Source organism: Rhinoraja longicauda, chromosome 4, assembly GCF_053455715.1.
Source record: "Rhinoraja longicauda isolate Sanriku21f chromosome 4, sRhiLon1.1, whole genome shotgun sequence".
Lineage (NCBI taxonomy): Eukaryota > Metazoa > Chordata > Chondrichthyes > Rajiformes > Arhynchobatidae > Rhinoraja > Rhinoraja longicauda.
In genome coordinates, this window is record NC_135956.1 from 46603747 (window position 1) to 46621561 (window position 17815).

Consider the following 17815-nt stretch of genomic DNA (forward strand, 5'->3'; position numbering starts at 1 on the left):
CTTATGACGTCACAATGGGTCCCATCCGAGTGACGGCCAATGAGAGAGGGGGAGGGGGCCCACGATGACGGCGCGGGGGGCCCCCAGAGTGACGGCCAATGAGGGAGTGACGGCCAATGAGGGGGTGGGGCTGTGGGCCGATGAACTGCCGCTGACTCACCCACTCCATCCCCCCTGAACCCCCCCCACTCATTCCCCCTCACCCACTCCATCCCCCATCAACCCCCCTTATCCTGTAGCTCGCTTCTGACCCCGTGAGGAGGGATGGAGTGGTTGAGTGGGTAAGGGGGGCGGCGGAGGGGAGTGGAGGGAGGGGGAGATAAGGGGGTGGACGTTGGGTGAGGGAGGAGGGTGAGGTAAGGGAGGAGAAGGGGGATGGAGTGGGTGGGGAGGAGGAGTGGGAGGGTGCTAGACCAATGCAGGAGAGGTTTGGGGGGATAGAGTGGGTGAGTGAGCGGGGGGGGGTGGGGGGTGAGGGGAGCATAAGGGGGGGGTTGAGGAAGGATTGAGTGGGTGTAAATTTGGAGTAGCCTATTAACCATCTTTAGGATGTTGGAAGAAACCAGAAAACCTGGGAGAAGACACTGTGTCAGAGATAACTCTAGATAAACAGCGATTAGTAATGCGACAGCATAACAGATTGGTGTGCAAGCATATGAGCTGCTAATCCCATTCACCTGTGGTCCACTAATCCCATTCACCTGTGGCTCCCTACACTGGGAAAATCCTTAAAAATTTTTTTTTTGTTCAATATAACTTTAAATATAAATGAAGTAAGGGAAAGACAGGCACAGCAGTTCACTACAAGGCCTCGGTAAAATCTTTCCCCTCCAGAAGTTTATATATGTAAGTTTCTCCAAAGCAAGACACTGCCGCAATCCATCAACCCAACTTTGCTTGTTTGGTCAATAAACTGATTTCCATGACAAAGCAATTTAATGTATAGCTTCAAGCAGACAAAATATAACCAGCTTCTTCTCTGTAGTGTTAAGTTTACAGCTTGCTGGGAAACACCCGAAAATACAAAGTTTAGGACAGAGTGGAAGCTTCTCTTTTGTGGCAATAGATAAAGTTGTTATTATCTCCTTCCAGTACTCTTGGATGGTGGGGCATTCCCAAAGGCAATGAAACAAGCTACCCTCATGTACACCACTTTTGATACACAGATCAGGTGTATTAGGGTTAATGCGATGCAGTAAAACAGGAGTAATATATAGTCTCATTATCCATTTGTACTGGAGTAATTTGAACCGTGTATTTATTGTTTGGACTTGAGACTGTAAACCAGTGGTGGCCAAACTTTTTTCAAAGAGGGCCAGATTTGATAATGTGAAAATATCCAAGGGCCAATCCCCCCCCCCCCCCCCGAACCTTTAATTAATGCGCTCCCCCCTGGATCTTTAACTAATGCGCTCCCCCCCCCCCCCCGGACCTTTCACTAATGCGCTCCCCCCCTCGACCTTTCACTAATGCGCTCCCCCCCGACCTTTCACTAATGCACCCCCCCCCCCTCGGACCTTTCACTAATGCGCTCCCCCCCCTCCCCCCCGGACCTCGCGTCTGACAATCCGCAGATCGGGCAGCGCTGACCGCCGGGAGATGTAATCGCCGTCGTCTCTCCCGCTGGGGGGGGGGGGTGGTGGGGATGCGGCACCCGCCCGACTGACGGGAGCGCCTGCCAATGAGCATGCGGGTGAGGAGAGCTCAGCTGCTGCTCTCCCGTGTCCCCCCTCCCCCGCACGCTCTCAACCCCGCCGCCGGGAAGTGTAGTCGTCGTCACCTCTCCCGCTCGGGGCGAGAGTCGGGCAGCGCTGACTGCCGGGAGGTGTAGTCGCCCTCTCCTCTCCCCCTCCCCCTACCTTCATTCTGTTAGACAGTGCTGGCGGGCTGTATAAAATCTGACCTCGGGCCGCGATTGGCCCCCGGGCCGGACTTTGGACATGTCTGCTGTAAACATTTATCCTGCCATTCTTCTACAGTAATTTCTTCATCAAGATCTGAACACCACGCAAGCCTTTTATCTTCTGAAGATTCCTTTGCTGTTGCTATAATAATTTGGTAAAACCGCAAGATTTGCCCACTTACCTCATGAAGCTGCCTTAAAGTTTAAAGCCGCCTTTTCTAAAGAGTTTTGAGTTGGCACACCTAGTGAGCTTTGTGTCTTTGTTATGAAGTTTCTAATCTGGAGATACTTAAAAAAATGTTTTGAATCAAGTCCGAATTTTTGTTTTACTTCATTGAAACTTAAAAGAATACATTATATAAATCTGAGATTTTACTGATACCCTTGTCCGCCCATATCTTAAAACCCAAGTCATTAGTGCCTGGCGTAAAGTTTCTATTTCCCCAGATTGGTGAAAATTGGAATAGAGGAGGATTTCCCCCCAGATAATTTAACACTTCATGCCACACTATCAGTGTTTTTTTTTTTAACGAAGGGATTTAAAGTGTATTTTTTTCAGTGTGGGTATATTTGCTGAATATAGATAAAGATTTAAAGGAATTTTAAAAGTTGTGGCCGCCTCCATCCTTATCCAATGACTAAGGCTCAAACCAAAATGAGGCTGCCCTCAGCTGGGCCACCCCTTAGTATCCCTGGAGGTTAGGGAGTTTTAACCCACCTCTGTCATACAGTAAGTACAACAGGGTTAAGCGAAGCCTTGAACGTCTACTGTTCCAAATATAGTTACGAAAAAGCTTTTTCATTCTAGTAAAAAAATTAAAAGGGGGAGCCAGTGGGATGGTCTGAAAGAGGTAAAGGAACTTAGGAAGGATGTTCATTTTGAGAACATTAATACTATTATGGATAATGGTAAGGATTTCCATCTGTTAATAGATTCTACCACTGAGTCAACCACCGGATTATAGTTAGTGGGCACAATGGATTCTATTGTTGGAGTGATTTTTACTCCAAGATATGTAAAACTTTCCAAAACATTTCTGAAAGGAGTATGTAATGGAGGAGTTAGTCTTTCAGAACTTTTAAGAAATAGGATCGTAGATTTAGATGTATTAATTTTATAACCTGAAAAACTTCCATACGTTTCAATTAAATTTAGTAAATTGGGTATAGATTGTTTCAGATCCATTAAAAAAAGTACAATATCATCCACGTACATTCCTATTTTATTCTCAATGTCATTAATTTTAATACCAGCTATCCCGCTATTGCTTCTAATTCCAATAGCTAAAGGCTCAATGGCCAGAACAAAAAGTAAAGGTGACAGGAGGCACCCTTGCTGTGTGCCTCTGAAGAGAGAAAACTATTCTGATACCATATAATTGGTCATTACTGAAGCCCTTGAATCATAATATAAGATCCAATTGTGAAAGTAACTGCCAATTCCAAAACGATTAAGCACTTCAAATAGGTATTCATGTACCATTAGCAAATTTGCAGATGATACAAAGCTGGGTGGTAGTGTGAACTGTGAGGAAGATGCTATGAGGTTGCAGGGTGACTTGGACAGGTTGTGTGAGTGGGCGGATGCATGGCAGATAATACTCTGCCTTCCTATTCTTACCACCAAAGTGGATAACCTCACACTTATCCACATTAAATTGCATCTGCCATGCATCCGCCCACTCACACAACCTGTCCAAGTCACCCTGCAACCTCATAGCATCTTCCTCACAGTTCACACTACCACCCAGCTTTGTATCATCTGCAAATTTGCTAATGGTACTTTTAATCCTTTCATCCAAGTCATTAATGTATATTGTAAATAGCTGCGGTCCCAGCACCGAGCCTTGCGGTACCCCGCTATTTACTGCCTGCCATTCTGAAAGGGACCCATTTATCCCCACTCTTTGCTCTGTCTGTCAACCAATTTTCTATCCATGTCAGTACCCTACCTCCAATACCATGTGCTCTAATTTTGCCCACTAATCTCCTATGTGGAACCTTGTCAAAGGCCTTCTAAAAGTCGAGGTACACCACATCCACCGGCTCTCCCCTGTCAATTTTCCTGGTTACATCCTCAAAGAATTCCAGAAGATTATTCAAGCATGATTTCCCCTTCGTAAATCCATGCTGACTCGGAACAATCCTGTTACTACTATCCAAATGAACAATTTAGAACGGAGATGAGGAAAAACCTTTTCAGTCAGAGAGTTGTAAATCTGTGGAATTCTCTGCCTCAGAAGGCAGTGGAGGCCAATTCTCTGAATGCATTCAAGAGAGAGCTAGATAGAGCTCTTAGGAATAGCGGAGTCAGGGGGTATGGGGAGAAGGCAGGAAAGAGGTACTGATTGAGAATGATCAGCCATGATCACATTGAATGGTGATGCTGGCAAGAAGGGCCGAATGGCCTACTCCCGCACCTATTGTCTATTTAACCACTGACACTCTAAAAACAAAAAGAAAAATAATCGGACTTGTCCCGACGAATTGTATATTAATATGGAAGAAAAAATTAATGTAACAAAGACCTTAATACACTCGACTAGTTATCCGTTGGTTTACATCACTTTCTGAATCAAGTTGTGTAAAATTCACGAAACATGTATTAATAACCGTGACCCTCTGTCGATACTTAAGTTATAACAGACTCGTTGTTAAATTAATTTGGTAGTTATTCCTACCATTACATATTAATTTGCCACAAAGATCAAAAGCTCCGCTGCTCTTCAGCTGACTGACGACCAGGGCCGTGTCATGATGGCTGAGGCGCTCCTTCTGTACCTTTTGGATGAAATCCTCAACCAGAGCTGGGGAACTGAAGTAATGCCAGCAGCCGTTGTGTGGAATCCGCATTTTTGCCAGAAACAAAAGTCCAAACTCCATATTCAAATGGCGCAGTTCTTGTTTCACTCCGTCAAAAAGTTTCCGCTGTCTGTGAACTTCAGTCGATAAATCCGGGAAGAACATAACGCGGCTGTCTCCAAAAGTGACGGCATTTTTCAGGCATGCTGCTTTCTCTGTCTCGATACATCAGGAATTTCACGAAGAGAATCCGTGGCCTTGTCCCACCAGACCCATCCTGGATCTGGGGCATCTTGCCTATCCTGCAGGTTTGCTCGATGGTCACTTGTGGTCCTACATCCATATTAAGAGCCTTAGGCAGCCACTCTATTAAGAATGTAAGTGCATCTCCTTTCTCCGACCCCTCGGGTAATCCAACCAGTTTCAGGTTTGAACGGCGTTGGCGGTTCTCCATCACTTCCATCCTTAAGGTTAGCTTCTGGACTTTCTTCCGTGTGGCACTGGCCTCCGTTGCTAGCGATGTCATCTGGTCTTCTGCTGTGCTGATGCGGGTCTCTGCAATTGTGAGTCTTTCGGAGAAAGCTCCTGTAGCTTCTTTATTCTCTGTTAGAGGAAACTACTTCTTGTAACTGTGTGGAAAAGTCATTTCTCAGCGCTTGTATGGCTGACAAAATCAGACTCTTGTCATGGCTAATCTCTTCTTGAGCTAGCATTTCTTTAGGTGCCATTGAGTCCTCCTTATGTCCCTCCTGTAGCATTTCAGCATCTGTCTTTTTCTGGTTTGTAGCTCGGCTTTTCGCTCGATTTTTTGACCACATAAGAGATATGAATGTCTTAATAAATGTTTAGGTCATAAATAGTTTAGTCTATACGTCGGAATATTTTTTAAATATTTTGAATTCGCCGGAGCCTTGGCCCACACAACTGATCAGTTGAATGTCATAACCGGAAGTCTCAGATTTTAATTTCTTATAACAAATTTCTCCATAGCTTCACAGCTCATTTCAAACCTTCCCCAGCTCTACAATTCTCCAAGATGACTCAGTTCTTCCAATTATAGCATATTGCACATTAAGTCTTGACCCACCAAGGACCTCAGCACTGGATCTCATTTGTAAACTTCTCTCACTTTCCCGTTTAAAAAGACTGTTACAACCCAACGCATTGTCAAGATTCAGATTAACTATTCAAATATCAAACACAACTCGGTGTAAAATATTGTTTTGGGATGCCTTTACAATCGAAGTGTACAATCGAACTATAAAAGCACATTGGTTTTAAACTGCAATAGATTAAGAATCAATGATACAGCACAGATTTTAGTAAATGACAAATCTTAACTGTAACACGCAGTGAAATCAGATACAAGAGAAACTCTCACAAGTCCAAAACTGAGCTGGAACATATAAACTAAGGATAATTTTCTATATTCACAACCAAATGAATCATCTAATTTCCAAAATGACAAGCTAATTAGTAGCTATTACAACTTACAGCAAATCCTTGACAATCCATAAACAGTACAAATGGGAATATTGGGTTAGTGTCAAATAAGGCACCTTATTAGATTTTAAATGCAGAAGAAACCCAGGTGTGCAGTTTACAGGTTAGCAAAGATAGACATATACGCAAGATCTCAGGCCAGATAATTTTAAAAAGTAATTAAAAAATCTTTGCATTCCAACATATTTTAATCTGCAATGGAACCACAGAAAAAAAACCCCTATTTAGATTGATTAGTGACTTTTCTCTACCTTGGAGGCTGAATCTTAAACCTCTCAAAGACTTCAGGGTAAAGCAATGGAAAAACAACCATCTCCTTCAGTGCAGCAATATGGTTTGTGAGTCCTCCCACACTATTGAAATAAACCTAAATGAAAAAAAAAAATGTTAAAAACTATATAGCTAAGTTATATCTACCAGCATTTTCCCACAATTTTTCAAAGGTTCAACTTGGTATTAAAAGGCAAAGCCACAATTTTTTGCACATCTCTGCCTTGAGAATTAGGTCGTTTTTGAACCATTTATAGGCTTTGGTACAACAACTTTATGAATCTCAACACACTATTATGCTTCAGGATTCATATACAAGCCAGAACAAACATGCTAGGTTTTTATTATTACATTGTTTCCAGACACTTCAATTCCATGTTTATTTCATGAACTAAACTTAAATTTGTAATCTTCATGGAATAATCAGTAATGATTCCAAATCATTAGTCTAGGCATATAGATTAATAATTCAATATATTGCACTATCCAATCTCTTAAATCATTTTAAACAATAAACAAAATTCAGGGATGCTTATTTATCCATATTTCACACATTTATGTTCTACAGTTAGTAAGTAGTATGCTTGCTTACTTTCAGCAGCTTTGCACTGCCAAATTAATAAGCAAATTTTACATTAATCTTGAGCAAGCTTTTCCAAATACATCATTCTGTGCATTGGACCTTTGTCTAACCTATGCTTATTGATCCATTAATCACTTTTATTAGAGTCTAGTTAAACACTGATGTTTTTGATCTTATTTATTAAACCCCCCTTTACAACACCAACTATACTTTAAATCAAAGGCCATTTTAAATACAAAAATATAAATGCCCCCATTACAGTATTAACTAGAACCCATAACATACATCCACATTTCTTCAAATTGTAAACCAAGCTACCCTTGGTACAAATGTTCAAAAACTATTCACCATGAGAAAGCAACTGTTTTTATTCTGAAAAACAAGTCTTCTTTCATAGAGTGACACAGTGTGGAAACAGGCAGCCCAACTTGCCCACACTGCCCAACATGTCCCAGCTACACTAGTTCCACCTGCCAGAATTTGGTCCATCTGTCTCCAAACCTGTCCAATCCATGTACCCATCTAACTGTTTCTTAAATGTTAGGATTGTCCCTGCCTCAACTACCTCCTCCGACAGCTTGTTCCATACACTCACCACCCTTTGTGTGAAAAGGTTACCCCTCAGATTCCTACTAAATCTTTTCCCCTTCACCTTAACCTATGTTCTCTGATCCTCGATTCCCCTACTCTGGGCAAGAGACTGTGCAGCTACCCGATCTATTCCTCTCATGATCTTATACACTTCTTTAAGATCACCCCTCATCTGCACTCCAAGGAAGAGAGTCCCAGCATACTCAATACCTCTGCCAATAGCTCAGACCCTCTAACCCTGGCAACATCCTCGTAAATCCACTCAGGCATGACAAATTCTGGATTTGGCCATTTTGCAACCAAAACAAGTTCAATGGAAATGATTCAAGATGAAGCAACCAGAGCTGCTGATGACTGTGGGTAAATTGCAAACGCAACCCGAGCGTCTCAGCTTTTAACCTAGCTCTATACAAAGTCAATTCTCAGCTACAGCACTGACAAAAGCTGGCAATAAGCCTCATTGTCAGTGGGAAGGCATTTGAAGAAAGGACATGTGGGCAAAAGACAAAACTTAGTTAGCAAGGCAACTCTCCAAAAATTCTTCTGGAGAAGGAAAATATGTAGTCATGGAGTAAATGGGAACTTTTAAATTTTGACTAAAAACCTATTGGAAACTCTAAAGCAAAAAGCACTTGGGAAATCAAACATAGAAAATAGGTGCAGGAAGGCATTAGGCCCCTCGAGCCAGCACCGCCATTCATTGTGATCATGGTTGATCATCTACAATCTGTAACCTGTGCCTGCCTTCTCCCCATATTCCTTGATTTCGCAAGCCCTCAGAGCTCTATCTAACTCTCTTTTAAATTCATCCAATGAATTGGCCTCCACTGTGGCAGAAAATTCCACAAATTCACAACTCTGGGTGAAAACATTTCTCACCTCAGTTTTAAATGGCCTCTCATTTATTCTTAGACTGTGGCCCTGGTTCTGGACTCTCCCAACATTGGGAACATTTTTCCTGCATCTAGCTTGTCCAGTTCTTTTATAATTTTATACGTTGCTATAAGATCCCCTCTCATCCTTCTAAATTCAGTGAATACAAGCCCAATCTTTCCTCACGACAGTTCCGCCAACCTCGTGAATCTACGCAGCACTGCCTCAATAGCAAGGATGTCCTTCCTCAAATTACGAGACCAAAACTGCACACAATACTCCAGATGTGGTCTCACCAAAACAGTGTAAAAAAATGATATTTTATTCACATTATTGCTTTAAATATTTTTTTTAAATCCTGTTATCTAGGAGGAAAATCCACATATGGACTAATCTACTATGACAGTCAACCTTTTCTGGATTAGCAGGCAAGATGCTTAATGTAATCCCACAGTCCAACCTTAGCTCTGAAATTAGAAATCTTTTTCCTGTCAACTGATACCATGTCATTTTGTCGGTGGCCAGTGAAAAGATAATTTGATCGCTGTGAAATTTTAACAACTCAACCTTGATTCATCCACACTGAAAAAAAAAAGTTTTATTTTGCTTCAATTTAAAGCCCCTATCTTTCTAATCTACAATACCGGGCAAAAGCCACCAAGAAAAATGCAGATTTATGTGAAATTCAAACAAGTTTGAATTGAGAACACCATCTCATCTATCCAAGAGTGGACATTGGAGACAAGTGATGAAAACCAGATAAAAATGAAGTACAGGTAAACAGCTTGCTTGAATGATTAGTGGATACATCGTCATCAACTAAGCTTGGAGGCAACTGTGAGAAACCTTGGCAAAAGTTTAACAATGCAAGTCTTTCCAAGATAAGATTAGTTATTCTTGTTGCTACAGCGCAAATAAGAGAACCAGAAAAAACCCAGATTAATAGTAAATGCAACGACAATATAGCAACTCCAAATCCTTTAAATATTCCACAATTAAATACTTTAATGTTATCTACTCCACATCCTTGATACAAAAGTTGATGGGGAAAAAAATGAAAACCTTAAACCCCAAACTCCCTTAACTTACCGACGTGTCAATTTGCATTGGATCCACATCTGCCAGGCTAGCACCTATTTTCATCCGATCTTTGTGAATTCCTTTCATGTCATCTTTCCTAATGTTCAGTGGGAGACATCTAGAAATATATAATGGCAGGATTGTAAAAAAAAGCTTGTTTCCATATTTATATTTGTATGTGTGCAGGAAATAATTTAAACAGATTATCTTAAAGGGTCAAATTAGTCAAACGTGCAAAATAACAAATGATAAAATCACCAAGAATCCGGAAAAGTTACAAAAGTTTGCCCAAAACGTGCAAGTCTCCTTACCTTTCTAGTCAGCACAAATGATTCTTACATCAGTGACCAAATAGAATATTCCTTCTACTTTATGTTTTGCAATAAAAGCCCTATCTGTATAAACCTGAACAAATAGTAGAAATATTCCATTAAGGTAGAAACTTCCAGAAATGATTAAGATTACAGGAAATTTAATCTTCTGTTCCTATATATCTGATCTGTTTGAATAACAAGCAAAATAAAGCATTTACTGTACCTCACTCAGTACATAAGTTTCAGGTGATTTAGAACACTGTTCTCTCCACAGATCTCGTCTGGCAAGCTGAGTGTTTTAGTAGCTCCTCTTGCCCCTTCATAATGGTCTTTCTCAATTTCATTTTCACAGCCCCCACAAATAATTTTGCAATTATTTTTTCCCCTCAACTACAACTTCATCTGTCCTTTGCTCTGTACTCCTCAGTCCAGCTTGTTCTGGACAGATGTGCTTGGTTCTGCTCAATAACATCATTCCCCATCCACTATTTACAACAAATTTTCCAAAACAATTTAAAATTATGAGTAATGTTAACCCTTTGTCTTCAGTGACTGATAATCCAAATCCACACACCCATGCAGCTCTCACAGAAACCATTACCTTCTTCCAACTCAAGCATCTCCATTGGTTTCACACTAAAGTTTAAATGGCATCCTCCGCTGTAAATCTCTGAATATTGTCCCATAGTCTTTACTGCCAGCAGCAAGACTGATTTATATTTAAAAACAATGCCCTACAGTTATGATGCAAATCTTTTCTGAAAATAATGCAAATGACATCATAAAGCTCAATACCTCACCTTTTCTTCCAATATTATTAGCCCAAAACATTCTAACACAAAGAATGACATTACAGAATTAACATATGGTAGCCATGAACAAAAGCAGCACATCACAATGGCAGCAAGTTACTTTTCAGTATTACGCCTTAAGCCTGTTACAGCAGAGAAGATTCATATATCAATAAAATGAATGAGCCAGCAACATGGTTTGGTTTAGTTGAGCTTAGATACAGCATTGAAACCAGCCTTATGGCCCACTCCAGCCATCGATCAAACATTCGCACTCGTTCTATTTTATCCCACTTTCTCATCCACTCTCTACACAAGAGGGGAAATTTTACCAAGGCCAATTAACACAAATATAGACGAGAACAATTTCAGCAAAAGGTTTCTTTTTTCTCCACAAAACCAACAAATTACATAGGTAATTAAAAAAATCTCTGCAGGAGGTGCAGCTTAATGCCTCGAGATTTTAAAAAGTTACTTTAAATTAGTGTTTCACATACTTCCAAAACAAATGACATACCTCAAAAGTGCTCTGTTCCTTGTTTTGTTTCTTCTTCTCTCAAAGTACCCCTCTTCCTCATCGGAAGATGAAGAGGAGGTTGAATCACTACTATGTATTGCATGTCTTCGCCTTCAAATAAAAATGTATAGTATTAGCTTGGAAGCTTCACATATCAACAACCCATCACCCTTAGCTACTCAAACAGCACCTACTAAACCAACAACACCTATTACTTAGGTCAAAGGCAGCAGATATATTGGAATGGAATGTCTTCCATCTTTATGTCATATGCAATCAAACTTGGACTCTTTACCGCACCCGTGTATTTATGTTTTCCTAATGCCAAGTAGTGCAGCAAGGTGAAGGCTGCGGCTCACAACATCTTTTCAAAGGCAATGAATATTCACCCTGCCATCAACACTCCCGAAAAAGTAGCACTTTTTAAAATAAAGCTCATTTTCTTTTATTGATCAAGCCAGTTAAAAAAGTTATTTTCCTCTGAGACTATGGGACAAATCTTAACTATTTCTAAGACTCAGAATCATGCTGAAGCCAATAGATTTTCCATTGCTAATAAACAAGTTAAATTTATTAAACAATTTTAATGCTAGGTTCTTCATAGCAGGTTTAATAAACCCTTAAATTTTGCAGGGTGCTACCAGTTGCTGTGGATGGGACAGTCTCTCTCTTACCAATAAAGAGGCAGTAAATCAACAGCAAAGTGCACTTGATCTGTTGAACAAACAAGCTGAAAACTACAAGTCATTCATCCAATTACTGTTGTCCAATGACAGAATGCAGATACTCAAGTTTTCCCTTCTTCATTTGTAATATTTTCATCCTCAAATTTCTCCATGATTAACAAAGACTAAGTTTTTGTGGTTCTGTTTAAAACAGTATCTAAATGTTTTCCAACCTTTGCTGCAGGGTATAAAGTGTTTGTTAAGCGACAAACTCCATCAATAAGAAAAGACACAAAGTGCTGAAGTAACTCAGCGGGACAGGCAGCCACTCTGAAGAACATGAATAGATGATGTTTCGAGATGCTGCCTAACCTGCTGAGTTACTTGAGCACTGTCTTTTTTTGGAAACAAGCATGAACAGTTGCTCGTGTTTACATTTATAAGACCCCTCTTTGTAACAACGACTCGTAAATGAATGTTTTGTTAACTGGGAAGAACCATAATTAAAACTTTCCTACTTTATATAAAATAAGTCATTGCTATTTTTTGACTGTATACAAACACATAGCATCAGAACACCACAAAAAAAAATATAATGGCAGGGTACTTGTTCAGAATGAAGCAAATTACAAGACAAAAAAACATTTGGACAACGTTGATTTCAAAGACATTAGCCAGAGTTAAACTTTTATTAGCAACAAGATTACCATCAACAAACCTTGTTATTTTTCTTTTGCAGTAAGGACTCCGAGAGCCTGAAGCACCAAATCGATACCTTCGTCTTACAGGTGAAGATGGGCCATGATAAAAGATAGTTTGTTTTCTTTCAGGTTCTAGTACAAAGATCAGAAACCAAACTTTTCAGTAATTTCTGCATCCATAAAGACATACGTTATGCATTAAGTTTCTAGATGAGAACTTGCATTGCTTGGGCTTGAAGTGCTGAGAGATTACATTAATATGGAGAGAGCCCACATGGACAATTAGGGCCGAATGTCACATTTCCTGCTGAACAATTCTATGGCTTTATCAGGGATTGATTTATACTGCCATGTACATCGCAGTTGCGAACTCTGAAATAAGTTAAACATAGAAAATAGGTGGAGTAGGCCATTCGACCCTATGAGCCAGCACTGCCATTCAATGTGATCATGGCTGATCGTCCAAAATCAGTGCCCCATTCCTGCTTTTCCCCCCATATCCCTTGATTCAGTTAGCCCTCAGAGCTAAATCTAACTTACTCTTGAAAACATCCAGTGAATTGGCCTCCACTGCCTTCTGTAGCAGAGAATTCCACAGATTAACATGGGGAACATTTTTCCTGCATCTAGCCTGTCCAATCCCTTAAGAATTTTATATGTTTCTAGAAGATCCCCTCTCATCCTTCTAAATTCCAGTGAATACAAGCCCAGTCGACCCATTCTTTCATCATATGTCAGTCCCGCCATCCTGGGAACTAACCTGGTAAACCTACGCTGCATTCCCTCAACAGACCTCCCAACATTTGATTTTCCAAATTCATAATTTTGACATCCAAAATTCAGAATTTTACATCAAAAATCACAATATGGCACGTAATGCAACTTTTCAGCAAAAAAAAGGTATGCACACCAAATGCGCATACACGTTGCGCATATGTGAAAAACGACTATTATTTCCAACAGCCTGTAGTTCTTGGACTACATGTACAATATCAGGCCTGTCACGAGTATATTCTGCTATTTATAGAAAGGTTATTTATTGAACAGAGCGACAAAGAATAAATTGTTATATTTTATTTTTCCTCTTTTGCTTTTACACATCCCAAATCTCTTGATATTGAATAAAAGAACAATGGTCACAAAATGTATGACTAAGTTATGAAGAAAGAGTTGATATATGCGACTCGACTAAGCATATGGAAGTACTTGAAGTAAATTTGCACCATAATTGATAATCAGCCCAAAAAGGTGGTAATTGGCTTTTCTGCTGTGTTTTATATTTTAACCCCATCTTAATTAATTAATATAGTTACATAATCTTGCACATATTTAATATTTACTCATTACAGTTCCACCACTTGTTTTCTGGCACTCTTGGTTCCAGAGCTTTGCTGGTTTATCCAGCCAGCCAATGGGATAGATGTGCTGGCTCCAGCTGGGCTGGAATTCCAGAGCCCCAGCCGCAGGTTGCAAATTCAGCCCACCGATCGGCCATGGAAGTCCCGATGAGGTTGAGTTTGGCTGCCTTGCCCAGCCTGGGTGCCACATTTTCAGTGAGACATCCAGGGCACTGGGGATTTCTCACGGAACCCCTAGCGACCTCTAGCGGCCGAATTGGTGAATCTGTGGAATTCTCTGCCACAGAAGGTAGTTGAGGCCAGTTCGTTGGCTATATTTAAGAGGGAGTTAGATGTGGCCCTTGTGGCTAAAGGGATCAGGCAGTATGGAGAGAAGGCAGGTACGGGATACTGAGTTGGATGATCAGGCATGATCATATTGAATGGCGGTGCAGGCTCGAAGGGCCAAATGGCCTACTCCTGCACCTATTTTCTATGTTTCTAATTGCCAAATTGCAATTATCGACTGTTTTGCGGAAAAACGAGGGGCAAAATTGGAATGGCGGAAATGAAATAAGAAAGCAAAAACTTTCCGCCAAATTCAGAAGGGTTGGGAGGGGTGCCTCAATAGCAAGAATGTCCTTCCTCAAGTTAGACCAAAACTGCACACAATACTTCTGGTGTGGTCTCACCAAGACCCTGTACAACTGCAGGACCTCCTTGCTCTTATACTCAAATCCTCTTGCTATGAAGGCCAACATGCCATTAGCTTTCTTCACTGCCTACTGTACCTGCATGTTTACTTTCAGTGACTGATGTACAAGGACAACCAGGTCTTGTTGCACCTCCCCTTTTCCTAATCTGACACCATTCAAATAATAATCTGCCCTCTTATCCAAAGTGGATAAGATCCCATTTATCCACATTATACTGCATCTGCCATATATCTGCCCACTCACCCAACCTATCCAAGTCACCTTGCAACCTCATAGCATCCTCCTCGCAGCTCACACTGCCATCCAGCTTTGTGTCATCCTCAAACTTGGAGATGTTACATTTAATTCCCTTGTCTAAATCGTTAATATATATTGTAAATATCTGGGGTCCCAGCATTGAGCCTTGGCACCCCACTAGTCACTGCCTACCATTCTGAAAAGGACCCCTTAATTCCTACTCTTTGTTAATTAATTCCTGTCTGCCAACCAGTTCTCTATCCATGTCAATACCCCACTCCCAATACCACGTGCTCTAATTTGTACGCTAATCTCGCGTGGGACCTTGTCAAAGGCTTTTTGAAAGTTCAGATACACCACATCCACTGGCTCTCCCTTATCCATTCTACTTGTTACATCCTCAAAAAATTCCAGAAGATTTGTCAAGCATGATTTCCCCTTCATAAATCCATGCTGACTTTGACCGATCCCGTCACTGCTTTCCTAATGAAATAAAGACCAGAAAGGAGGAAGCCAACACAAAACTGCTTATTGAAAGTATGAATACATTCCCTAAAGAAAAAAAGTTAAGCTTAAAAAGAGACATGTAATGGCTCACATCAGATGTAGAGCAGCTCTATACCTGGAGTTTGGCACTTTACAACAGCTTTCCTTTGGCGCATATAGTAACGTTTGGGAGTGTCCTCCTCACCATCCTCATCTTCTCTATCTTCAACCTCCTCCTCTTCAGTTAACTCTGTGGTTAAAGATTGGGAAGTAAGCTTTTTTTATTAAAAGCTGGAAGTTGCTAATACTTTCACAAACTTCTATTTACATTGTGCTTTTAATGCAATGGAATACTCCAAGGCAGTTCAAAAGTGCTAAACAAAGTTTAAACAAGCCAAGAAAGAGCACATAACCAGGCAGGTGACTTAAGATTTGGTTAACAAGTGTCACCAAAGAAGAACAAAGGCAGCCAGATTTGTATGAAAATTCCAAATCTTAGTATTCAGGCAACACAAGGAATAAATGCCAGTAGCTGGGAGATTAAATTTAATGATGAATGAATTAAGGGAGCACATACTTAAAATTGTGGTAGAACTGGGAAAGAGGAAGCAGCATGAAGCAGATTTTAAAGTAATGATTAAATATATTTTTTAAAGAAATGTATTGCTTAAACAAGAAACAGTGTAGCTCAATAAACAAAGTGGGGCTGGGTGAAAGGGACATAATTTAAGTTAGGGCATAAAATTCATGGAATACAAAGAGCATGCTGGACTGTAAAACGCTAGACTACAAATAGTGAACAGCTTGTAGTTCCAACCACAAAGATATTATGCAACCTGCAAACATGAAATTGTATATGCATGACTAAACTCAAGTTCCTTACCACCGCTTCCATCTTCATGTTCCTCAGTGGTTTCTTCATCTATTGTTTGCGTTGTTCTTTTATTTTTCGCACACGAAAACACGTCCAGATTTTCCTTTAGGAATGGAAAAAGATAGCATCAATAACGCACCACCTCTCCATACTAAAGAGCTTTGCCCCATTTGATAACCTCAAGTGTTTTATCTTGGTGAGAACACCAGAGTTTAGAAAATAGTCAATGTAAAAGAAAATTCTGTATTTCTCCAGTACTTTTCACAACACTTTCAGAACAATCCAAAGTATGTTTGAGCCAATGAAATGCCTCCGAGTTGTAGGTCCAATTGTAATGCAAGTAATGATGCAACTAATGTGTGCATAGCAAGCTCCTAAAAATCAATGTGACCAAATGATCTGGTTTATGATGCCGCTCATAGGATAATTATTTCCAGAGCTCTGGGATGACACCCCGGCCATTCTCCAACACAGTTCTGCGTGAACTTGTACTCAGAAGCTGGACATGACACCATGTAAAGTTCATCAACAGTAAAGCTTTCCCTCAGTGCCTCACAGGACTGAAATTATGCATTGCACAAAGTATGATCATACCACTTCTTCTTCTTCTTCTGTATTATTGAGTACTCGTAAATTCTCAAATTTTCTCATTCTCTGACGACGCAGTTTCTTCATGTCATCCATTTTCTGCAAAACTGCTTCAGCAGTACTGGTCAGCAAATGTTTAGAATGAAGAAAAAAAATTAGTTTCTGGTGATGAACAGCAGTAGATCAATTGTTAATTGCTACAAATTAAGCAAAAGAACAATTCTTAGCTCTTACTTTGTGATCAGTTTATCAAAGAGCACAGATTGGTTTAAGGTATTGTAGCGATTTCTTCGGAGACGACAACTGCGTCGCACTTCTGTATCAGTGCCACCTCCCTCTTGCACACCATCTACTTCCATTTCAGACCTGTTACACTTGACTGGTCGTGTGATGGGAGTCATGTTTACTGGAAAGAATACAATGCATTACCATTACTTTTGTCAAACTCAACACATTTAATCCACACTCGATTTACAGGATCGCCTTTGTTGCAAAGTACAAGCATAACAGTGCACCAACAAATAGTCAGCAGAAGGGTAACTGATAAAAAAAATTAAAGGTAAAAAAACAAAGAAATAGGGAAGCTCAGATTAAGGTAAGGATATTAATGGGGTCAATGAAAATGTAATACACAAATGTGGCTACCATGTATTTGCATGAATCAGCAAAATGTGATAAGTAAGATTGATAAATTACAGGCACAGATGACGGTGAGAATAACAAAAAACTGACAAAAAAGGATGATTATGCATTAAATATTGCTGAAATAGTGTTTGGGAACAGGGAAAAGAAAGAAATCAGGAAAGGATCGGTGTTGACTAGAAGTGGAGAGAGGATTGGCAGAATGATCAAAGAAAATTTGTTTGATTACAGCTAAAAAACACAGTAGAAACATGGCAGTGCAGGATGTAGTTTATAGGTCACAAATGAGTCTGTATTTTTGTATGATTGAGCAACAAATATGCAGTGAAATCAAAGAGAAAT

The 17815-nt window shown here is 40.3% G+C and overlaps 1 protein-coding gene across 1 annotated transcript in view; it reads right to left on the minus strand.

Annotated features, from left to right (window-relative positions):
* atad2 (ATPase family AAA domain containing 2) overlaps positions 1-17815 on the minus strand; it is a 61644-nt gene that overhangs the window by 23555 nt on the left and 20274 nt on the right. The window contains exons 4-11 of the mRNA XM_078398622.1: positions 17066-17237; positions 16838-16952; positions 16253-16346; positions 15506-15619; positions 12611-12725; positions 11228-11338; positions 9615-9723; positions 6460-6575 (exon numbers count right to left, since the gene is read on the minus strand). Of these exons, the coding sequence (XP_078254748.1) occupies positions 6460-6575; positions 9615-9723; positions 11228-11338; positions 12611-12725; positions 15506-15619; positions 16253-16346; positions 16838-16952; positions 17066-17237 (946 nt within the window). The remainder of the gene's footprint in view (positions 1-6459; positions 6576-9614; positions 9724-11227; positions 11339-12610; positions 12726-15505; positions 15620-16252; positions 16347-16837; positions 16953-17065; positions 17238-17815) is intronic.